The sequence below is a fragment of the Meles meles genome, chromosome 17 (genome assembly GCF_922984935.1).
Source record: "Meles meles chromosome 17, mMelMel3.1 paternal haplotype, whole genome shotgun sequence".
NCBI lineage: Eukaryota > Metazoa > Chordata > Mammalia > Carnivora > Mustelidae > Meles > Meles meles.
In genome coordinates this window covers 15,538,827-15,565,210 of record NC_060082.1, presented here as the reverse complement: position 1 = coordinate 15,565,210, position 26,384 = coordinate 15,538,827, and the positions used below count along the sequence as shown (strand labels likewise).

General features: G+C 35.1%; 1 protein-coding gene across 1 annotated transcript in view; it reads right to left on the bottom strand.

Moving 5' to 3' along the window:
* The window catches only part of USH2A (usherin), a 714,551-nt gene that overhangs the window by 422,142 nt on the left and 266,025 nt on the right, over positions 1 to 26,384 (bottom strand). The window contains exon 21 of the mRNA XM_045983172.1: positions 6,976 to 7,106. Coding sequence (XP_045839128.1) covers positions 6,976 to 7,106 — 131 coding nt within the window. The remainder of the gene's footprint in view (positions 1 to 6,975; positions 7,107 to 26,384) is intronic.

Below are 26,384 nucleotides of genomic sequence, written 5' to 3'. Positions count from 1 at the left end.
TGATAATTACTTGCTATAACTGAAGATTTATATCACAGAAAGGGCGTGAGTCATATCATCTTAAGTATAACAATTCTGTTTATATTTCCCTAACATAGCTTCAGGGATGTAACATGTCCATTCTACACATTTAATTGGCTCCTGTCAGGCCTCATACAGAACATGACAACATGTATGGCATACAGAAATTCATATTACCAAAAAACAGCTTTTAATTTCCCATGAGGATGGGTGGGTTGCTCCTCATGTGGACAATATCCCAACTTTTACAGACAACTCGATCAGCTAGAAGGATGACCATTCGGTAAATCCATTTTCTAATTCTTGAATTTTTGTAGGTTGACTTTCTTTATATCTCTTTCCTCTACCTACTCTTTTATTTTCTTCAATCCTATTTCAACATTTTAATATTTTACAAACACACATTTCATTATCGTAGTTTAATAATTAAAACCAGAACTGGTGTCGTGCCCAATTAATGTGCCCTGGTAGCATGCCCATTAGTTTTTCCATTAGTGAATTCAACAATACTAATGGGATTACTAGCATGGGATGCTAATTGGGCGTGACATAAGAAACTGGCTTACTTCTTAGCATACCCTTGCTAATGATGAAATTAATGAGCATTTTATTAAATGCTGTCTCATCAAAGTGTACTTAGTTAGCGTTAAAATTGTTACAAACGATGCTGCATTCTAAAGATCAGGTGTCTGAGTAAGTGGTTCTTCATATTATGTTTGGCAACAATTTGAAGCATTAATAGTTCTCTACATCAGAAATCACATTTATTGGAGACAAATACGAGTACGTAACATACAGCCTCAGGATGCCAAATTTCCTTTATACTTGGAAGAACTTAGCATATTATTCTTTTTTTTTTAATATTTTATTTATTTGACAGAGAGAAATCACAACTAGGCAGAGAAGCAGGCAGAGAGAGAGGAGGAAGCAGGCTCCCTGCGGAGCAGAGAGCCCGATGTGGGGCTCGATCCCAGGACCCTGGGATCATGACCTGAACCGAAGGCAGAGGCTTTAACCCACTGAGCCACCCAGGCGCCCCAGCATATTATTCTTTGATGATCATTTGAAAATTATGTTCCCCCACCAATGGTAAGAGAATAATTCTGCGATCAATTCTATTGTCACAGCATGCAGTTTGTCCTTTCCATTTGGGAAATACCAGACATGTTAAATAAATGTCATTCAGAATTGTTTGAATGCTTTCACTTTTGCAGGTCCCTCCTGAGTGAAATCAGAATGTTATGTGAGTTTCTTCTTAATGCCCCTGAACATAAAACATTTAAGTGATAACCACAAGTTATTATTGGTCAACAAAATATCATCTGACCAAGTACATCCAAATTGGAGTTAATCATATAAAGCATGGGAGATGACAGCTAATTGTTAGAGACTTAACAAAAAAATACAGCAATTAAGAATTGGAGGAACTTTTCTTTACTGTGACTCTTAATAATAATTCCAACAGTTCATATACTCAGTTTTAAATATCATAAAGAATCTTTCCCCCTTCCCCAAATATTTATTTCCAGAATGTATTCGATCACTGAAAGGAAAACCAAATAAGTTTCTTACTCCATAGCCTCTATGTAGGATTACGTTGTTATGTAAATAATTCATTACTTAAGTTTATTAACATATTTTAAGAAACATACACAATGACTTCAAGTTATATTGAAGTGATGTGCTTGCTAGACAGTGGTGACTTTAAATTCCTATAAAATACTCTTTTCATGATTCAAATTTAACTATTTTGAATGGATTTGGGACAGTAATTAAAAAATAATCATCAGTAAAAGTCAAAGTTTCTAACAAGTTGAAAAATTAAAACAAGTAAGAACTAAATTGTTAAATAATCATTAAAGAGCTGGAAATTTCATCCTAGAAAATGGATAATTTTCTTCAATTATGAGTATATTTTACCAATAGTTATTGAGCCAGTCAGTAAGTCTATCCATCAAGAGACATTTATTTACTGAGCATCTACTATATTCCAAGGACTTAGCCTCAAGGATCTGTTTCATGACAAAGCAGTCAGACGTGGCTCTCACTGAATTATACAGTCTGATAAGAAAGACACATGAAACAAATAACTACCTGTCCAATGAGTAAACAAGGCATTCGTTAGATAATCTTATCTCATTCAAAGATAGAGGGAAGAAAACTGGCTTATAGTAGTACCTAAAGTATTCAAAATATAATTTGAACATCATTGGGAAGCATATAGAAGTTCCAACTTCCTTAAATATGAGATACTTCTAACTTTCTACATTCTTATTCCTTCGTAAAAGGAGAAAAAAAAACAATGGAAGAATATTCAAAATTTTCTCTATTCCAGTTTCAACATTTTTTTGTCTGAAAATATGTAGAGACTTCATTAAAAAGTGAGCAGATATGATATGTTCAGTTTACCTCCACTGGAGTGTAAATTCCTTAGTGGTGGGAAGGACGCAGTCTCTGCCAGTTTGAGCTCACTGTTTCATACAGATATACAGCATCATGTCCTAAGACCACTTAGTATAATATACCTGATCACGTGTTCTCAAATACATCCTAAGCTAATCTTGCTTAACTAATACCTTATATTCTTTTGAATTAATTAATTGTTACTTTCTTAAAAATGCAGGTAACTCTTGCCTTGTGGAGAGATACTTTTACTCCAGATAAAAATTCACTTGCCAGCTATCATTAATTAAATCCTTCCCATGCCCCTGCTCCTCCAACTTTTGGCTATAAACAATTCATTTCATACTGGGCTGGCACCTACCAACTTTTTATACAGGTTAGGATTTGGGTATAGAGGGTAGGGACAGAGTGGCTGGAAAAGCGAATGAGAGTGATGAGTGCTCTATGTAAGTATTTGAGGGAGAAGGGAAAGGGGCAGAAATGACTGGCAATGCCCCGTGTATGCTTCCCTGAACTCTGCTATCATGTCTCCCACTGACCTGATCATTGAAAAGGAGATGAAAAAGATAAGTCAGAGAGCTTTCTGGCAGCCATTCTCAGGATCTTGATGACAATACTATGGCTAAGCGGAATAAACCTCTTCATCTTCTATTCTGCAGAATTTGAAGATACCACATTCTTCAAAGAGACACAGTCATGCTTCAGATATGGGGAAATCATTTTTGTATTAATTCTGTAAAAACTTTGGCCCATGTTTGGGGTGTGTTTGTGTGTTTACTATACCCAAAATAGTTGATGAACAACAAGCCAGCATACGGTTGCAAACGGAGCTCTGGGAAATGCTTAATCATTAGAATCACACAGAGATTGGGATGGACATTTGCAATGGGCATGACCAATTGTAAAGTCGAGTTAATGTGAAGTCACCTCACCACAGGACACTTCTCTGGGTCTTGGTCCTTCCCTGACCTGTCCAACTCAAGCAGAGACTCTGTACTCCAACCATGGGACCAGGAGGTCCAGATGAGTGGATGGCAAGAATGAAGGACATTTTGTTCATGTCTTATTACTGTGTTCCTAGTGCGTGACTGCATAGCACAGCACATGGAGCATAATAGGTGTTTAACAAACAGCATTAAATGAAATAAACTACATCCAATGCCAGTTCCATCACTAAATTACTGTGTGACCCTAGTTAGGCCCCTTCATCTAAAGCAGGGATGAAAACAATACTACCTCAAGTGGCTACTTCAAGAATGAAGTAAGATAATTAATGTGAACCCACTTTGTGTACTTTAAAAGTTCTATGAATAAAGGGTTATACAATTAAGGTTTTTCTCCATCTGGTTTCTTCTCAATTATTCCCAGATATAAATGAGTCGGGGGAAGAAAAGCAGAGCAGAATTTTTCATTTTCACTGACCTTCTTCTATTTCACTGTACTATTTCCTTCCTTTTCATAATTTTTGTTGATTTTGACCATTTAGTCTCTCTTTTCACCTTGTTAACTTGGATGTTCTTGGAACATTTTCATTCTATCAATAATTAATGTATTTCACAGCATTTAAAACAAAACATTTTTGCCTATTTATCTTATGAAAATAAGACACCAATGTGGTCCATTCCCCTACTGCCTTCTCCACTAAGTTGATACCTTTAGAAAACTTTCAAATCACTTATCTTTCCCTCTCCTTCAACTTTTAGTAATTTCAGCACCAAACAATTATTAGAGGTTAGTTTGTTGGTCTGTTTTGCTTTTGCCATATGTCTCCTCTATTTCAAATATTCTTTGGCAGAATAAAACACATTTCTAGTCACACCACCATTAAAAATTTAAGCTCAACTTAATATTGCCAGCTTTAATATTCACCACTGCTTTTCCTCTTCATATTTCAGACTTTTCTTTTTTCCTTCTGATTAGAAGGCTTGCTGAAATATTTCCTTCCAATACGGTACATGGATGGTATTTTATCTGTCTCTGGGTATTAATAAGCGTTATTCTTTCATGTTGACAAACAGCATAGTATCAGAGTTAAAATCATGGTCTTCGGAGGTAGAATGCCTGGGTTTCAATCCTGACTTCTTCGCTAATTAGCTGGATGACTTTGGGGAAATTAGTTTAACCATGGCTCTGGTTGTTTTTTTTTTTTTTTTTTTTTAACTTGTAAAGTGGGAATAATACGAGCATCTACCTCATGAAGTTGTGGTATTTAAATGAGTGTGTGTGTGTGTGTGTGTGTGTGTGTGTGTGTGTTTACATATACAGTCAACACATAGAATCATGCCTGGCATATAGAGGTCCTACAGAAGCAATAGTTTTGTTTAACCTTGACTAGAACTTCATGAGTCCTTTCAATAAATTTATAATCAATTCTTTCTTAAAAAGATATGCTGTCCTACTTTATATTCCATTATTTTTTTCTCATCCTTTTTAATCCCTTTTATTGTACATGTGTTTTTTTATTCTCCTTCTGAAATTCTTCTTATTTGAAGATCTGAAAATCTTTTTTATATTTTTCTTACATATTTTGCCCTGCTAATCTCAGGCTCAGTAGTGTCCCTTTCCTAATTCGTCTACTTAAAGTTGTCAAATGATAAATAATATTTTCAGTTCTGTTACTCCATCAACTTCAGTGTGCTGGTTGTTGGGTATTTTTTCCCCATTGCCATCTGCCTGGCCTTCTGAGACAGCTGCTTCTCCCATTCTCTCTGGCTACTGGATCTGCTTACATGCGAAGCTATTTCCTCTTTGCTTACTCACTGCCCATTTACTGGTATGCCTTAAGACACTGCAATTCTACAGGATACCCAGAAGTCTATGGCTGAGTACCTACCAAGTACTGGCCTGGCAGTTATCAGGCCCCTGTCAAAACACCAGGGGTAAACCTTCTTTCCTTGGTCTTTCTAGTTGCCAACTCATGGGTCTTCCACCTTCCCGACACAGGGAGAACCCAGCCAGAATCTTGCGGTCCTCTACAAGGAGCCAGACATGATGCTCAGATACAGAGTCCAGCAGGGCCTGCCTCTCTTCTTTAAGGTGTGTGGGTGTCCATGGCATATCAAGTGCTGATCCTCACCCACAGCTTTTGGCCCATGACTTAGGTACAAAGAGAAAAAGTCATGCCAGCTTCACAGCATAATGTAAAACACTGACTTGGCAGGCATAACGTAGGATTTAGATCAGCAGTTTAAAGTTGAAAACCTGAGGAAATGGAAAGCAAATCATCTTTTACAAAACCTTACTCATTCCTCCATTACTCTCTGGCCCACTATAGTACCTACTGTCAAACTCTTACCAATACTTGTTTAACACAAGTGAAGACAAGTATTCAGTAATTTTTCCATTGCCTTTGGGAAAAATTTAAAACTTCACATTTGCTTACAAAGCACTCAGTGACTTGGTCTCCACTTAGGTTTTCAAACTCCCATGTTTCTCTTTGGTCTACATTACATTCATATTACATTCATCTTGATGTGTAGAATAAGTCACGTTCTTGTCTACTTGGGCACTTAATGTTTGCTATTTTCTCTTCTGGAAATTTGTTCTCAGTGCCTTCCTGATCTCATTAGTATCTCCTCTATCCTGCCCCATCTCAAACATGCATCTTCCATACAGACATGTGTTCTTGCTCTGATTTTTCCTCATTGCTTTGCATCTCAGTTAAATATCACATTTTCAGAGAAGGCTGACAACTCAGAAAAGAAAGACCCTTTATTTTATGCTCCCATAATAAACAGCACGTTGTACTTTTCTTCCATAATGTTCATGAATAATTTACACTAATTTTACCTAGATTGTTTCACAGGGGCATGGTTGAATTTAACTTTAAAACTATTATAGTCTGTGATACCCAGCATTATAGTACCTGATAGGCACATAAATATTTGCTGGTAAACAAAGGAGGGAAGAAAGGAAGGAGGGAGGGAGGGAGGGAGGGAGAGAGGGAGGAAGGAAAAGAGAGAGAAAGAAAGAGAGAAGGAGGGAGAGAGGATGTGGAAGAATTAAAGAGAGACATAGTTTTGCTTTCAAGGAAAATAAAAATAGATCTATTCAAATGTATTTAAAAGTTTCCATCTTCATTATAAGATAGCATATGGTTGTTAAGCATGCAGATTCTCAGTCAGACTATGCGGTTTGAAAGAGAGCTCTGCTATTTCAGCTGTGGGCAAGTCGTCAGCACCCTTGTAAGTTCCATTGTTTTCATCAGTAAAGTGAGGCTAATAATAGTACTTACCTCCAAGTTTTTTTTAAAGATTTTATTTATTTATTTGATAGAGAGAGAGAGAGAGAGATCACAAGTAGGCAGAACAGCAGGCAGAGAGAGAGAGGGAAGCAGGCTCCCTGCTGAGCAGAGAGCCCGACGCGGGGCTCGATCCCAGGACCCTGAGATCATGACCTGAGCTGAACGCAGAGGCTTAACCCACTGAGCCACCCAGGCGCCCCTACCTCCAAGTTTTTGGTGAAGATTCAATGTGAAATATAAGCGCTTACCTTAGTCCCTGGCACCTAGTACACTCTCAAATATATTAAGTCTTATGATTACTCATTTACCTGAGGATCAAAAAGAAAACAAGGACGTCCATTCTTCAACTGAAGTGCAAAATACTCTTCCTGATTGCCAGGCGATGCGGCAAAGACAATCAAACCTTCAGGCACCCTTGTTCGAAAGCTGGCCTTAATGCCTAGTGAGACAAGTGCAATCAGCAAATCAGTGCTGGGGTTTTGTTGATTCTTTCTGATAAACGTACATTTACTTTCATTATTATTTATGATGTAGTGAATACAGTCAGGGATTTATACACAGCAATGTAGTGGGATAGTCCTAGCCATTTGGTTTTAAATATATCCTGTTATGAATGCCAAACTGTTCTTGGAAACTCAAGCCTGTACTCCCACTAATCAATATATAATGTACTTCTAATTTATGCAAAACTCATCAACATGAAAAGACATGTTGTCAACCCAAAATTGGATACTCAGAGTATCAATGTGAAAATATCAGAGCCATAAAATTAAATGGGTTTTGACATGAATGAAAGGAACACAGGGGGGCTTGTTTAAAATACTTAGGAGATTTAAAGAATCAGTCTAGTAATAGAAGCTAAAAACTAGAAAGACCTGCTATGAAGTGGCCCATAGAGCCAATTTTCTGAAACAGGATCCTATAACCAAATGGTCTGCAGCTTTCAGAATTTCAGGGTCTCCCTCACCCTTCAGATCACCTACTGCGTTAGACACACAATGCTCTTGTCTTATAGGAATTTCCCCAACTCAGGAGGCAGGGGGAGCTTGCGATGGTCTCCTAAGATGTCTTCCCACTACCCCACATGGTCTCAACACATGGTATCCCACTCACTTACAGCACCCTTCCTTGTGTGTAACACATTTTGCTTAATGTATTGAAACTGACACAAAAGTTTAAGAGATACAGTCTTTGTTCTCCAAGAATTCCCAGTTTAGTTGGCAATAAAAAATGTGTAGTCTTAGCAGACAAACTGTATGATGAGAAACAAATAAGAGGTCAAGAACTTATTTGAGAATCAAAAACAACTCATGATTACAATATTAAATAATTAGTGAATACTGATCTGAGTAGTCATACGGTCCATCAGAACTATGGAAGTTTGAAGGAGAGAGAGTTCCTTTCAGGCTAGCCTGGTAACCAAAGTCCAACCTAGGTGGGGTTTTAATTTGAGTTCAACAGACTGCAACTACTGCAGGAACCCTGTCTGACTCATCTTTCTACTCCTGGTTCATTACGTGGCATCTAGGAACATTTATTAAATCTTCTAAGAAGATTTCTCCTCCTGGAGGAGGAGAAGGCAGGAGAGAGGTGTATCAGTGATAAGGGGAAAGTTTTAGCATAGGTGTGGAGGCAGGAAAGCAGTAGTCATTTTGTGAGTATCAGATTGCCATTTTTTAACTACGCATCAATAGAACATTAACATTTGTTGAGTACTCTGTTACACAGTGAAGAAGAAAAACTGATAAGCCAGTGCCTGATGTTAAGTTCTAGTTGAGGAAAAAGATGAAACAAAAACTTATTATGAGGTGTGATAAGTGATACAGAGATACAGATAAGATGTAATTTGATTCAAAGGGATTGAGGAAGGTTTCACAGAGAATGTGAAGCTAGAGCTTGTTTTCCAAGAGTAGAAAGACTTGAGGGCAAACTGTACAAGAGGCTAAAGTATTGAGGGATGTTGGATGTCTGAGTGGGAGTTAAGAGATGAATCTGGAGAGACAGGCAAGACCACATCTTAGCCATAGACTATCCAGCCTGAGAATTTGAATAGAAGACAAAAATGGAAAGGCAGGTTGTGTGATAAGTAACTTTAGAGTGAAAATTTTAACACCAGCAATGGCAAGTCTGGAATGTGGACTTCAGAGTTGCCAATGAGTCAACTCAAATTTCTCCCAGGCTTCTTAACTTCTGCATCTTTGACTTCTAGATTTTATGCTTTGGGCCCCTTTAAACATGCTTGTCCTACCCATTTGGATATTGCATTGACTCACATTCTGATTCTCTTCCTCCTGGCTGCTAGGATATTATGTCTTTGTTGTTAAACTTGTACCTGGTCTACCCAGCATCTCTCTGACCCACAGAATAAGATTGTTTGTCCCAACAAATCACTCCTCGGTGTTCAAACTCATTTGAACCCCTGCTACTAGCTCATCTCCTCTAATAAATGGACTGAAAAGGCTGAGCTTCCTGATTAGAATTTATCTTATAGACTAAAGGAAGGCATTAAACCTTGGGTGGAAGAAGGGAATAGAATGGTCAAAGTCAGGATTATGGCAATCAAACTAATGGGGGCATGTATAAAAGACACAGATAATTTAGCCACAGAGCAAACAGTTAGGATATCACTGTGTTTTGGGGGAATAAGGTGATAAAATTTTTCATTAAGAACTGACAAGTAACTAGATGGATTGGAAGAATAGACTATATTTCAGAAGAAACTCATTAAGACATGTTGATATGAGGTGATGATGTGGGACAAAATGGTGAATTCTTTTCATCAATTACTAAGGGGAAAATTGTCATTATTAATAAATAAAAAGGTAAAAGAAGAAAATATGGGATTGAGGATATAAGTTCTGTTTTGGGCACAATGTGTATTTATTAATGATGCAAAAACTATCTAACACTGGGAAACAAGAAACTAAATCTTAGAAGAGAAGATGGGGCAAGAAAATAAATTAGCAATCACATGTCAAGAATCCATGTCTCTTTGAAGCAGAATATAGAAAAAGAAAAAGAGCTTTGGGGGAATTGACCCTCCCCCAACATTTAAGAAAAGAAAAGCAAAAGAAAATTAACAAAATTAGAACAAGGATAATAATACTGTAAAATGGAAGCCTAGATAAGAGAGAACTTTAAGAAGGCAAAGTTAGGTAACCATGTAACACTTCCTGTAAGTCCAGAATAATTAGACCTGAAGAAAAGATTACAGAGATGGTAATTAGTAATCATTAGACTTAATCTTTTTCAATGGAATGGAATGGTCCAGAGTCCAAATGACTGGGTAATAAGGATTGAGAGAATGGATGTCTAGGTAGTGGGTATGGAGCACTTATCACAAAAACCTGATCAAGAAAGAAATGGGAGGCAAAAAAATAAATTATTAGGGTAGACCAATCAGTGGAAAGAAGGAGATATCTGCCAACAAAAACATAGTTGCTGCCAAAGTGTGTTCTACATTCTGACTAGAGAACAACTGTATTTCTATCAACTCTTCTCTTAAGCTTCTCTCCTTTGGGTCTAGAGTATCTCTCTCCATCAGACATCTTATCTTCAAGTTACTATTTTTTAAAATTTTATATATAGTATCAAATATTATAAATAAAACTATTGTTTTAAAATTAAATAGCTGGAGAATTCTACCAAACATTCAAAGAAGAAATAATACCTATTCTCCTGAACATGTTTCAAAAAATAGAAACAGAAGGAAAACTTCCAGACTCTTTTTACAAAGCCAGCATTACCCTATCCCCAAACCAGGCAAATACCCCATCAAAGAGGAGAATTTCAGACAAATATCCCTGAGGAATATTTATTCCTCAAGATTCTCAACAAGATCTTAGCTAATACTTTAAAAAGATTATCCACCATGAGCAGGTGGGATTTATCCATGGGATGCAAGGGTGGTTCAACATTTGCAAATCAATCAATGTGATAGAACAAATCAATAAGAAGAGAGAGAAGAACCAAATGGTCCCCTCAATTGATGCAGAAAAAACATTTGACAAAATACAGCATCCATTCCTGATTAAAACTATTCAAAGTATAGGGATAGAGCGAACATTCCTCAACTTCATAAATTTATCTAGGAAAAACGAATAGAAGCAAATATCATCCTCAATGGGGAAAAGCTGACAGCTTTCCCTTTGAGATCAGGAACATGACAAGGATGTCCACTCTCACCACTGTTGTTCAACATAGTACTAGAAGTCCTAGCAACAGCAATCAGACAACAAAAAGAAATAGAAGTATTCAAATTGGTGAAGAAGTCAAACTCTCTCTCTTCGCAGATGACATGATACTTTATATGGAAAACCCAAAAGATTCCACCTCCAAACTACTAGAACTCATACAGCAACTCAGTAATGTGGCAGAACAAAAAATCAATGTACAGAAATCAGTTACTTTCTTATACACTAACAATGAAAATATAGAAAAGGAAATTAGAGAATTGATTCCATTTACTCTAGCACCAAGAACCATAAGATACCTGGGAATAAACCTAACCAAGGAGGTAAGGGATCTGTACTTGAGGAACTACAGAACACTCATGAAAGAAACTGAAGAAGACACAAAATGATTGAAGCACACTCCATGTTCATAGATCAGAAGAATAAATATTGTTAAAATGTCTATACTGCCTAGATCATTCTATACTTTCAATGCCATCCCGATCAAAATTCCACCAGCATCAGTGTGCTGGAGGCACCTATGTGGGAATAGACAGGACACTTGCAAATATAAGTATTTGAATGAGGGAAGAAATTAATAAAATTAATAATTGCTTAATCCAGAAATATAATTACTTGTTATTAACTGATGGGAAATTTGGTGAATGAAATGGAATCAGAGTAAGAATTACAAGAATATTTAGTTGAGTTATATGTGGGAATAAATCAACTAATATTATATGCCATTTATGAGATATGGAAGTCCATGTGTTTTTCAGACACATTTGTAAATTTTATACTTATAAAACAAAGAAATGCACTTCTAGCCCAACTAAAAAATACCTTATACACAGAACAAGGAAAATTTCTTGTGAAAAGGGAGGATTTAGTATAATAAAGGGCAATTTGATTTGATGTTGTATGGTCAACTTTCCTTTAGCTTTTTCAAATAATTCAGTCTTGTCATTTTTCTGCTTACATAACAAAGATGAATTTTTTGCATGTATTCTATGAAGAAATGAATAATGCACACATCCATTGAGATGTCATGTTCTTGATAATATTGCTATAGATATAGGTAAGTCCTATCTTTTGAGCTCAGTGCTTTACATCATATGACCAATTTTTTAAATGAACTAAATTCACAAATAAATGTATTGGCATATGTAACACTTTTGATGAATATATAAAATATTTCAAAGAGAATGTTATTGAATTTACCACAAGACAGAACAGTAAAATACCTAGTTGTTTAACATAATCACACCCCCTTCTCCTGTAAGAAATTATATATTTATATATCCCCATCCATTGATTTTAGGTTCAGCCATGAGATTTGTGTTGGGCAAAAGAATGGAAACTGATATGTTGTACATTGACAGAGCAGAAGCTTTAAATACAGCCATGTGATTGAATGTGACCCTTCCTCCTCTATGCATCATGAATGTGCTTTGATCCTGTCTCAAAAATATGAGGATATGTGGCCTAGAGCTAAAAAATACCAAAGTATTTTTTTTACTTTTAAAATTTGTATTAAGGAGCAATGTTGACTAAGATGAATAGAAGAATGAAAAACATACATTTCTCACTTGCCTAAGAATTTACCTTTTTGATTTAAAAGAAAAAAAAAACAGGAAATAATCTAAGGTTCATTATTTTTTTTTCCCATTTTATTTATTTTTTCAGCGTAACAGTATTCATTCTTTTTGCACAACACCATGCAAAACGTTTTGCTCCATGCAAAACGTGCCCTCCCCATTACCCACCACCTGTTCCCCCAACCTCCCACCCCTGACCCTTCAAAACCCTCAGGTTGTTTTTCAGAGTCCATAGTCTCTTATGGTTCACCTCCGCTTCCAAATTTTTTTTTTTTTTTAATAAACATATAATTGAGAAGCAACATGGGGGGGTAGGGGGATAGGAGAAGAATAAATGAAACAAGATGGGATTGGGAGGGAGACAAACCATAAATGACTCTTAATCTCACAAAACAAACTGGGGGTTGCTGGGGGGAGGTGGGATTGGGAGAGGGGGAGGGGGCTATGGACATTGGGGAGGGTAAGTGCTATGGTGAGTGCTGTGAAGTGTGTAAACCTGGCGATTCACAGACCTGTACCCCTGGGGATAAGGTTCATTATTTTTTGTTTCAAGTTTCTGAAGAAATAATAGAGCATTCTTCTATCTCAATATTCATTCATTCATTCAAGAAATATTTAGGAAACACTTTGTGCAACTACTCATCTAGGCTGTTGGGATACACATTAAGCTCCTTGCTCAACAGGGAGTCTGTTTCTCTGTCTCCCTCACCCTCTGTGTGCTCTCTCTCTCTGATAAATAAATGAATCTTTTGAAAAATAAAATAAAATACACATACATCCATGGCCTAGCATTTAAAAAAAAATCTAAAAATCCAAGATTTAGCTGGAAATATTTAACTTTTATATAAATGTTTTTATAACTTTAAACATTTAATCATAAAAGCAATACAGCTACAAGGCCATGGAATAAGAAAAACATTCTTGAACAGTGAGGTAAACTATAATATAGAAAGGGAATGGATAGTTAATTATACTGCATCAAAATTAAGAACTTTTGCCTAACAAAAGGCATGAATAGGAGAATGAAAAGGCAACTAACATTGTAGGAGCAGATATTTGCAACACATCTTTCTGATAACAGATGTATATCTAGAATATATCCTACAAATCAACAAGAAAAAGGAAAACAATCCATTAGAAAATTGAGGGGGGAGGGGCACCTGGGTGGGTCATTCCGTTGTGTCTGCCTTCCCCTCAGGTCATGATCTCAGGGTCCTGGGATCAAGCCCCACATCAGACTCCCTGCTCAGTGGCAGAGTCTGCTTCTCCTACTCCCTTTGCCTCTCGTCCCTGCTCATGCTCTTTCTCTCTCTCTCTCTGAAATAAATTAAATCTTTTTTTAAAAATGGGGGCAATTAGCTTTTCAAGAAATATGATATCCAAATGACTAATCAACACAGAAAAGATGCTCAGGATCATTCGTCATCAGAGAAATGCCACATAAAATGCAATACCACTAAACGTCCACTAGAATAGCTGAAATGAAATAGGAAATAGAAAGTATAGCCACATATGAAGAGCAACTGGAATGCTTATCAACTACTGGCAGGAGTGGAAATCACTACAGCACATTGAAAAAGTATCTGTCACTATGTATAAGTTATCTGTATATCTTCTAAATATAGGCATACCTTCTGATCCAGCCATTCCACCCCAAGGTATATGTTCCCCCCAAATTCACAGGTTCAGAAAGATATACAAGTGCATTTATACCAATAGTGTTCATTATGGATGAAAATGGAATATACACAAATGCCTGTTAACTGTGGACAGGACAAATACTTGGGATGTGACATAGCAATGATAATGAAGAAACCACAGCATCATGCATTACTTGCATAAACCTCTCCAAGAGAATGCACTGTATAACCTCAACTACATCGAGTGTAAAATCAGGCAAATTAAATGAATGGTGTCAGAAGTCAGGATAGTGGTAACACTGGTTGTGATGCAGAACAGGGCACAATGCAGAACTTCTGGGGGTCCCATATGTTTTACTTAATACTCTGGGTGCTGGGTACACAGGGCTGGTCAGTTTTTGAAATTCGTCAACCTATGCACTAACGATTTTTGTACTTTTCTGTATATATGTTAAACTTTAATACAAAAGTTTGCCAAAAATTAATAAATAATAGGGCTACCTAAAAATTAAAATGCTGTAGAACTATAGGAACTGAAAGTGAAAGTTTTAGCTTCTGTTTCTTATAGCAAAGGCAGTACTGTGAAAAATATATTCTTATTATTCTAAGCTCTAAGATAATATCCAGTTGATGATAGTAAATATTGAAAAATTATTCAAATTTTTATAAATATCACTCTACCTATCATCTCTCAAAAGTCAATAGTTAATCCACATGCTTTTAAATAGTGTGAATGACCATTTCCCCAGACTCTGGCCAACAGTGGACATTTCAGAATCTGAGATGCAAAGAATGAGAACTCAGTGTGGTTTCAGTTCATTTTTTTTTAAAGATTTTTTTTATTTATTTGACACAGACAGAGAGATCACAAGTAGGCAGAGAAGCAGGCAGAGAGAGAGGTGGAAGCAGGCTCCCTGCTGAGCAGAGAGCCCGATGCAGGGCTCCATCCCAGGACCCTGGGATCATAACCTGAGCTGAAGGCAGAGGCTGTAACCCACTGAACCACCTAGGCATCCTAGAGAAAGAATCTTAAGCAGACACCATGCTGAGTATGGAGGCCAACCCTGGGCTCCATCACTGGCTCCCGAAATCATGACCTGAGTCAAAACCAAGAGTTGGATGCTTGACCAACTGAGCCACCCAGGGGCCCCTGTTAAGGTACTGTGTTTTGAGGTCACCTTTAAATGTTCTTTTAAAATTTTGTTTATTACTAATCTATTTGATCAATTTTATTTATATTGACTTACTATACTGCAACCTTTCTGAATTTGTCTTATTCTAGCACTTTTTTAGAGATTAAACATACATACATAACCATGTTAAAATACAAATAAAGATGTTTTCCTTTCCAATATGTATACCTTTTATTATTATTATTATTTTGCTCTATTGCAATGGCTGGGACCACCAGTAAAATCTGAATGCTGACTTGATTCCTAGCTGAAAAGCAAAGCAGGCACTATTTCACTATTATGGGTATAAGCTATAGGAAAATTTGTAGCAGTCATTCATCTAATGGAGAAAGTTTTCCCTCTATTCCTATTGCTGAAAGTTTTCATTATAAGTAGTGTTAAGTTTTATCAGATGCTTTCCACATCTATTGATATGTTATGATACTTTGTTCTATTTACTCTATTAATGTGGTGACCGTACCGATTGATCTTTGAAAATAGTTCAAAATCACACCCCTCCTTATGCTGGTCTCCACCTCCCATGAATCTTGCAAGCTAAATTTGGGCTTTGTTTTCTGCTTCTATTCCACTGATACCTGATAATATCTTAATTATTTCTTGTTTCTTATTATTTAGGTTTACTTTTTTACTAGAGTTTTTAATAAGAAACTTGGAAAAGCTTGGATCTTTTTCTTCTAAGATAATTACTTAATCCATATATTTCTCTCTGAACACTACTTTAACTGCATTCTAAAAGCTGATATGTTGTACTTTTGTTTTTTAACTTTAAAATTTTCAACTTTGAAAGTTTCCCTTGTGATATTTTTTGATTCATGGATTATTTAGCAATGAGTTAATTTTAAATAACTAAATTTTAAAAATATGGTTACTCATATGCATTCTTGACTTACAATGTTCTACCACAAATTAATATTCTATCACTTCATATGCAAGATCTCAATGGCAGCATAATTCCATATACCATCTTCCACTCTGGTTGCTAGTTTTGTCATGAATTTTACTTTTATATATATGTGAAGTGCAGAATACATTTATATTTTTGCTTCTGCCAGTCAATTATCATTTAAAGAAATCAAGAAAATATTTTTCTTATTCATATATTTTTTCTTTTTCTTTATTCTTTCATTAGCTACGAGTTCCTGTCTTGTACTATTCCATTAGCCTGAAAAAATTTTTTAGCATTTGTTGTAGTTTAGAACTTCTCATGAAGTATTAACTCAGTTATTGTTTATCTTATTCAACTTGATAGTTGAATAATATTTTCACTGAATACAACATTCAGGTTGGCTTTTGTTATTGTTTTCAAAGACTTTCTATTACCTCTAGTCTTTATTATAGAAAATGAAATGCTAGCTGTCATTCTTTTCATTGTATATATGTTGTGTCTTTTTTTTAACCTTTAACTGGTTTACTTTTTTTTATTTTTTGTTTTTAGTAATCTGACTGAATATACCAAAGATGTGGATTTCTTTGTATATATCCTGTTTGGAATTCCCTGAGCTTCTGTTATCTCTGTTTTGTCATAAAATATGAAGATTTGTCAATAGTTATTTCCTCAAATATTTTTTCCTGCATATTTTCTTTCTTTTCTTCCTAAATCCATCCTCTCCGTGTATGTTAGAACTCCTGATATTTTCTTACAGATTACTGATCCTCTTTTTATTTTTTCAATCTTTTTTCTTTGTTTTTATTTATTTCATAACTATCTGTGTTCAAACTCATTAACCTTTTGTTCTGCACTGCTGTTAAACCCATCCAATAAAGATTGTAATATATTTTTACTTCTCAAATGTAGTTTTATTTTATTCCTTTTTAGAGCTACCATTTCTCCTCTAAAATCCTCTATTTCTTCCTCTCCTGCAGCTTTACCTTTAAATTCTTTAAAGTATTTCTAATACTTGTCATAATTTTTTTGCATTCTAATTTCAATAATTTGGTCATCTGATAATATACCTCTGATGACTGTGTTGAACAGAAATTGGGGTTTATTTAGACCGAACTTACTTGTGATTAGCCCCTCTCAAAATGACTAGTGATGTCACCATTTTGATTTTGCCTATATTTAAGCAGGGAGAATATTGGGTTGAAATTATAGATATTTTTGGCTCATGTTTGGATTACATTCCTTCATCATTCCAGATTCCAATCAATGCAAGAATTCATGAGTCCATTTCTAGACCATCTTCAATAGGCACATTCTTGAAAAAATGAGTTAGGCCATAGTAGGATCTGCGGCTTGACCTGGGGGTTATTGTTTTTGCGTTTGGACCTCTTCTAGATATCATTTCATCTCACAAAGACACACTCTTGTCTAACACACAGCTGATTTCCCTTGATCCTGAAAATTCTCCCTATATAAATCAGGCTTACTTCCCTGAGGTCAAGTACCCACCCCAGATATGGAAACTTCCACAGTTCTCTGATCATCTATAAGGCATTCATTTCTTCCCAAAATTCAGTTCATCCAGGGTTTTCTGCATTACCTGCTCTTTGATAGCCTCATAGAAAATTGTGGTATTTATTTAGCCTAGGTTCTTGTCATCATGGGAGTGAAAGTCTTTCTTACTCATCTATATCCAAATTGGAAGCACAGGTTCTCATTAATTTTATAAGAGATATTATAGGAATATGAAAGCAACAGCTATACATATGGCTTGAATACAGTCAACTTGTAGACTATCCTGTTATTTACATGTTTTTATAGGATTTTATAGGAGATAATATTATTAAAAACAAGTGACTATTTGATCAAGTTAAGCCGAAAGAAGTATCAAGCCCAAGTGCTGAGATGAGGATGAAGAACTTTCAAATCTTCTGATTCCATACAAATTTTAGGATTATTTGCTCCAGCTCTTTGAAAAATACCGGTGGAATTTTGATTGGAATGGCGTTAAAAGTATAGATTGCTCTAGGCAGTATAGACATTTTAACAATGTTTATTCTTCCAATCCAAGAGCACAGAACGGTCTTCCATCTTTTTGTGTCTTCTTCAATTTCTTTCAGGAGTGTTCTGTAGTTCCTCGGGTACAGGTCCTTTACCTCTTTGGTTAGGTTTATTCCCAGGTATCTTATGGTTCTTGGTGCTATAGTAAATGGAATTGATTCTCTAATTTCCCTATCTGTATTTTCATTGTTAGTGTATAAGAAAGCCACTGATTTCTGTACACTGACTTTGTATCCTGCCACGTTACTGAATTGCTGTATGAGTTCTAGTAGTTTGGGGGTGGAGGCTTTGGGGTTTTCCGTATAAAGAATCATGTCATCTGCGAAGAGAGAGAGTTTGACTTCTTCCTTGCCAATTTGGATACCTTTTATTTCTCTTTGTTGTCTGATTGCTGTTGCTAGGACTTCTAATACTATGCTGAACAAGAGTGGTGAGAGTGGGCATCCTTGTCGTGTTCCTGATCTCAACGGGAAGGCTGCAAGCTTTTTCCCATTGAGGATGATCTTTGCTGTGGGTCTTTCATAGATAGATTTTATGAAGTTCAGGAATGTTCCCTCTATCCCTATACTTTGAAGCGTTTTCATCAGGAACGGATGCTGGATTTTGTCAAATGCTTTTTCTGCATCAATTGAGAGGACCATGTGGTTCTTCTCTCTTCTCTTATTGATGTGTTCTATCACACTGATTGATTTGCGAATGTTGAACCAACCTTGCAACCCAGGGATGAATCCCACCTGGTCATGGTGGATAATCTTTTTAATGTGCTGCTGGATCCTGTTTGCTAGGATCTTGTTGAGAACCTTTGCATCCATATTCATCAGTGATATTGGTCTGAAAGGAACCAGGTGGTAGGTAATAGGGAGGGCATGTACTGCATGGAGCACTGGGTGTGGTGCAAAAACAATGAATACTGTTATGCTGAAAATAAACAAATAAAAAAAATGCTTATCACTTAAAAAAAAAAAAAAAGAATGTTCAAATCTGGTGTTACCAAAACTCTCCTTCAGATGCATAGTATAACCAGAACCATTGATCCAAAAGTTAAGGATATAACAGTCAACACATTTCCCAAGTCTTGCTAGGAACCATATGAGGTAAATAGGTACAACTTAAGCTAGGGCTACTTATCTCTGATATAAACCTCATTGTTCAACTCACATTCAATAAAAACGATTCTGACAGAAGAAGCAGGAAGACATGAATCTTAGTTTTAAAAAATCTACTGAAGATAAAAGATGCTTTATTAGACAAGTATATTAAATTGGTCAAAGCTTTATAAACAACTACTGAAAAACTACACAAATTAGGGGTGCCTGGGTGGCTCAATGGGTTAAAGCTTCTGCCTTCAGCTCAGGTCATGATCTCAGGGTTCTGGGATCTAGCCCCACATTGGGCTCTCTGCTCAGCAGGGAGCCTGCTTCCCCATCTCTCTCTGCCTGCTTCTCTGCCTACTTGTGATCTCTGTCTGTCAAATAAATAAATAAAATCTTTAAAAAAGAAAAGAAAAGGAAAGAAAAACTACACAAATTAAACATGCTAATGCAACAGTCAAGGTATATTTGTCAGGAAATTAACTGGGGTATGGAGAAAGAACTCTTGATGGGTAAATTCCTAAAATTAGAGTAAAACTCCTCACATAAAATTGGGATAATTTATTACATATTTTCTTATCCTTGTTCTCATAAAGAAAACAGAAATCTCTTGGTTTCATTATCAAATATCCCTTATGCTTCATTTCCACTCAAGCCAATGGCTTGGAGATGGATTTCTAGCAGCCTATTTGGTACATCAGGGAATGTAAAACTTCAGTTTCATATATAAGCAACTATTGCTATATAGCTTAATTTGAATTATGCAAATAAATTCTAAATTGGAAAAGGTTTTTCTTTTTACTTGGCTGCCATTAGGTGGTGCTAAAAATGTCTCCATTAATAAAATATTTATGGTAACCAGCCCTACAAATACATGAATAACAAAATCCTTACTGACTATACTTGATAAAATGACAATTGAAAACTAATCTGAAACGATTATAAATGCTCCGGGTTTAACCCCCGAATAGCTAACTCTTTTATCAGAATGCCAAAATTTTATCTTATTTATTTAAACATATTATTTCTTCATTTTTTAAATTAAATTGTTCATCAGCCATGACCATGAAAGAACTTGGGAAACACTAGATCAACATTCTAAAAACCACATCGGAAGTATAGATTAGGATAAAAAGTAGGGGAATGCTACAGAGAAAAAAAAATAGTAGAGTTTTACTGTGTAGGAAGTTTTGGAAAAATGTAGTTAATTGCTATCTTTATAAACCAAAGAAAGCTCTCTTTCATCTTTCAAATAATCCTCTATTACCTCCTAAGAACAATTAAAAACTGTGACTTGTCACTATTATAAGCACTAATCACTCATTATAATATCCAAATGATAAAGATACAAGGAAACAATATCACCAGATAGTTTTTGAAACATACCAGAGCCCTCATTTCCTGCACAGAACAGACCTCCGGTTCTTCATCTTAAATGCAGGTATTGGATTAGATGATGTCTAGAATCTTGCAGTAGTATGTGAATTTATAAATTAATCAACTGGAATTTTCATCTAAATGCCTTCTCATTTCTGATTTTATTGTAAAAAGACTTCTCAAGTTGCTTGACTTCCTTTCCATACCTTATCTAAAGTCTTGCAACCATTGTCAGGCAAAATATTTTCAGTATAATGAAGAGATATGGCCAGGCATATCTGGGAGACACCATCTGGCATTAGATTAAAATTGGGATCTTACTCAAAATACAAATTTCAATTTGTATTTTTAGGATGACTACTGAAGTTGAATTTCTTTCATCACAGTTCTTCATTTGGGTATTTCCAAAATTCTTTGCCAGTTTTTCTTTGGAAGTTGGGTTGTTTTGCCTTTATTACTATTTTGTAAGTACTCTTCTCTTACTAAATCATTTCACCATTATAGCCATTTACTTTTTTAAAACAGATTATCTTCTAAATGTTATTTTTAATATAAAAATGGTGTCATCATTTATGTTTTAAAGTATTTTTTTTCAATAACGGTATCTCCCTCTCTTTGCTTTTATAATTAGGTTTCTGAATTCAAAAATTGTTACTTATTTGTATTTTTTCTTTTCACTTCCCATATTTTTATGTTTAACATTATATTCTATTTACAATCTATTTTGACATATAGTGTGAGACCAGGGATATCTCCTAGGTTTTTCCTTATACATTTAAAAACTAGCTAGATAATGCATTCCATGAGGCAGGAAATTTGTGTTATTTACTTCTGCGTTTTCCCCACCTTAAACAACAGCTGGCACATAATAGATGCTCAAAAATATTTGCTGAATAAATGTTTACTGACTGAAATCCATCTGTAGCATATTAAAGTCTATTCTCTTGAGTTAGTCTCCATACTTTCTATTGTGTTCCACTGATACATTTTTGTAGCAGTAGAATACCATATTATTATTCCACAATATTTCTAATATCTGACAACTTATTCTTCCTCTCAGTATCCTTCTTTTCTATTACTAACTACCCTTCAATTCATTCACTTTTAAAATTAACACTAAAATAATTATGTTTTCTCCTTTTCTTAAATTGATCCTGTACATGTCTTTTTAAGTTTATACAAAATTATGTATGTTTTATTGCCATTATGAATAAGACCACCTTTAGATTTGTAACTGCTGATTCATGGAAAATTTTTTGTGCATTTATTTTTAATTAACCATCTTATCATAACATTATAATCACTTGTAATAGGTTCAGGGGTTCTCTCCCTTTTTTAGGTATATACCTACATTTTCTGGAAAAACAAACAAACAAACAAACAAACAATAATTCTGTCTACTCCTTTCCAATAATGATACTTCTTATTTGTGTCTCAACACATGGGCTATAATTTCTAGAACAATATTAAATAGCAGTATAGATGATAATCATCATTTACTGTTCATGACTTAATAAGAATTGATATAATTTTTTACCCATTAAGTAGTATGGTGACTCTTGGTCTTTCCAATCAACTATTGTTCCACGTACCTATGCTCCTAGTAGATTTCACATGCTTTTATACTTTCTCTCAACATACATTTCTTGAACTGATATTCTGTGGAAGGCAGGCAGAGCTAAACATGACTATGATGCATCTCAAAAAGGAAGAAAAAATAGTCAAAGAATGTTTTAGAGAAGAAATGTTTCAGAAGACTAGTAAACTATGGAGAAATGGAATTCCCCATAGAGGGAATCACCAACACAAACACTCTTATTATCAAAAGCAATCAACAAGTCCAAAGTTATAAAAGGCAACAAATATCACAAAGGAACTGCTCAAATGGTTTCATCTTCTGAATAGCTTTAATCTTAATTTCAAATATATAACTATAATCTTATATTGCATGAAGTTTTAGGTTAAAAAATTGATATAGTTAGGTAGATGTATTTATATAGATCTCTCTATATATATGTCTATCCATCCACCCATCTCCAGATTATACCCCCAAACTGCCCTCATATAAAAATATTTATATAATCATTAACACAAAATCAGAATTTCACAATATAAGAGTGCTAATTTAATCAGATACTCTCACCAGCACCCAATAATTGTAAATATTCCTCTCTCTTTTTAATATATACTATATATATTCAATTCCAATCATCTTAACAGCTATATTTCATCTCGTATATAAACCTTCTCCACTTTTGAGCACATTTTAGAGAATTGCTGTGTATTGAAGTCATGATAGTCTAAAATGTATACTGAATGCTATTAAATGACAACCGAATTGTGAATTATAATCTACTCATAATAATTATTTTATAGAGCAGAAGATAGAAAATTCAGCATGTATTTTAGTTTCCTAAGATAAAAAATATTTTTTGCCTTGGTATCTTGTAAGATGGGAATTATTTCAACAAGTGACTCTAGCAAATTGAGTGTTTAAGTTTAGGTTAAGAATATATTAGCAATAAATAAATGATATTAGCTATGAAAATGTCTTTTAATAAAATGAATTTGTATCATCACTTTTTCTTTCTAAAAAAAATGAAGGAAATTTTTAGACCTATATCTATAATATACAGAAGTTCTATTTTCACATTTTATACCTCAAAGAAGATCTAGGTGCATGAACATGTACATGTGTCTTCATATATAATTCATAGACATAGTTGCACATTTTCATGTATACATACTTGTATACATACTCTATGTAATTAAATTTCTATTGATTCATATTGAATAAAGGGGATTTCAAAATTTTATTTTAAATATACTAAGTATATTAAATGTACTAAAATATTCCGTTATATTTTGTAAAACAAGCATTGTGGGGAACTCATCAAATTCTTCTCACTTGCAGCATTACTACAATTGCTGAATGACCTTGATCTTACCATGATTTCAGTGCCTTTTATGTCACGTCCAATGGTTGAAAATTTCCAATGACCTCCAGCACCGTTAAAGAAAGTTGCTTTGGGGTGTCTACACCAAATCTCCAGTAACAACCTCAGTGTATCCCAAGCAATTGGACCAATATGAAAATATATTTCAGACTCCTTTAAAGCAAAGTAGTATTCCAGAAGTGGAATAAAATGAAAACAAATTTTCTTGTTTCACTTTCAAATAATATACTGTAAGTTCAAAATGAAGCCAAAATGTCTACTTTTTCTTTTTCTTTTTTTAAGGATTTTATTTAATTTGACAGAGAGAGATCACAAGTAGGCAGAGAGGCAGGCAGAGAGAGGGGGGAAGCAGGCTTCCTGCAGAGCAGAAAGCCCGATGTGGGGCTCAATCCCAGGACCCTGAGACCATGACCTGAGCTGAAGGCAGAGGCTTAACCCACTGAGCCACCCAGGTGACCCAAAATGTCTACTTCTGATTGTGAGCCTACATTTTGAAGATAATGTTATAATCATTTCATGATTCTTATATGATAGAATTCTGTGTGTCACAGTAAGGGAATCCACGATGAAGAGCTGGCTGTACTTTCAACATTATAACAAATGAAAAACAAAATCAGGACTCCCAAGGACTCCTCCCAAGGATTTATGAGCCTCTGATAGATCAACACTTAATCCAGCCAGCTTGCCTAGCATAATCACATCATATTGCCTCTTATATAAATATAGAATGGGGATACTCCTGAAAGTCCATGGACACTAATTTAGCATAACCACAAAACCCATGGCCAGTCTATTCCTATTCTACTCCACTTGACTTGCTCATCAGAAGTAGGGCACAGGAAAGTCTATTGGCTGCCTAGAATAACTTTGCCTTTAGTAGACTTCTATAAATTGGGCACCCATGTTTTTTTAAGGATTGAGTGTTTTACTACAGTAGCTTTTTGAGGGACTTTCCAGAAAGGATATTTTATGAAAAGAGTCCAGTCTTCTCCTTCCATATATAATCTATAAATGTCATCAGACTCCAAGATTTTTTTTCCAAAGATGTGTTTTGAAAATATTAGGATTCTAATAAATGTATGTTGAGCAAATGAAAGAGTAAAATCCCATAATCCTTTTAGTAGCCCATGTCATTGTGTAATCAATCGCTCTTACTGCTACAAAGTAAATTCTTAGATGTAACTGAGTACATTCTCTCTGCAACTTAATTACATTTTCATTAATTCACATTATTATGGGACTTGAGGAAAATAGATCTGCATGGTAACAATGTATATATTTGAATTTGGTTATTAATTCATTCTTAATAATGTATCATCATGGTACTAGAATATTAGGTAAATTCAATTCAGGGAAAGTAAGTCAATCAGGGAAATGTTTCTTGTGTGCAGATAAACCTATTTATGAATGAACTTTTTATGTTTTAATCAGTTAATATAATTTCATCTCTTCTCAACCACTTAAGATATATTAACTGCTTTTGGAGAAAGTAAAGAGAAGGGAAAAGAGGAAGGCATAAAAAGGAACTGACAACATATACCATGTACTTAAGAGAGAATGAAGGATAGGACTTACCCCTCCCTCAAGCTAGCTAAACAGGAGGCAGTTGCCTGGCAATCACCTGATCTCCAAGGTACATTACAGCACTAATAGAACTAAAACAATTTTTTTTTCTTCCAAATGTCTTATTCCATTTTGTTAAGACATTTCTTTGATTTAACTCCAGAGACAAGGGAATTTGATGTTTGGCTTAGTGGTTAAAGATAGACATTACAGCCAGCTTGCCTGGGTTCAAATACCAACTCTGCTCTAGAAGTTACTCATGTGTGACCTTGGACAAATTATTTAACCTTTCTGTACTTACTTTCCTCATGTATAAATGGGAATAGTGATAGTTCCTTCTTTTACAAGGTTCTTGGGAAGATAAGATGAGTTAATATGTATAAAGTATTTTGAACTATTTGGCCCTATATAAGTATTATCTACTATCATTATTATTAAAACCCAATGAATTTGCTTGCTTTCAGAGGCCCTTGGTTTCGTATTATCAATTAGCAATAACAACGGAGGGCTCTATAGTACCTTCATTTTACTCAATATATTACATAAAGCCTGTAACTGGAAACACTCTGAACACCTGCACAACTGCAAGGAAGAGAGGGGAACTATAACTGGCAATCTCAGGGCTTCTCTGTGAGAACAAGTCTCTGCACCCTCACGTACACAACTTTCTCACAGTTTAACTTCTTACAAGTACACAGTCCCTTATAATAAGGACCTATAATTCTGTGTAAAATTACAGTAGTTTCCTACTCTACTTCAGGAAAGTATAGTGAGTATCTCTTACAGATAGTGTACATCCCTGGGAATACTAACTTGGAAGAGATGTGCCACCTGACCCCCCAAGAACTTAGGGTTAATAGATGATATTACCTTTGTTTTAATCTTTAGTCAACATGTTTCTTCCTTGCTTTCCCAAATCCAGATCAAAACCACTCCTGATCTCCATAGCAATGAAAAAACCAATGCATCCTTTCAACCATTCTTTAAAAAACCCAACAACAGCCCCCCTGGATTTTACCTACAGGGGAAAAAAAAAAAAAAGCAAGTTTCTCTGCCTGGATTAAATTCTTTCCTGTGTTCAATTCAGGACAAAACAAAAATGTCTCATTTCTCCAGTTTTCTGGACCAGTGATTAGAAACACTCTTAATGGAGGCATGAGGATAAAATGAACGAGCTGTACG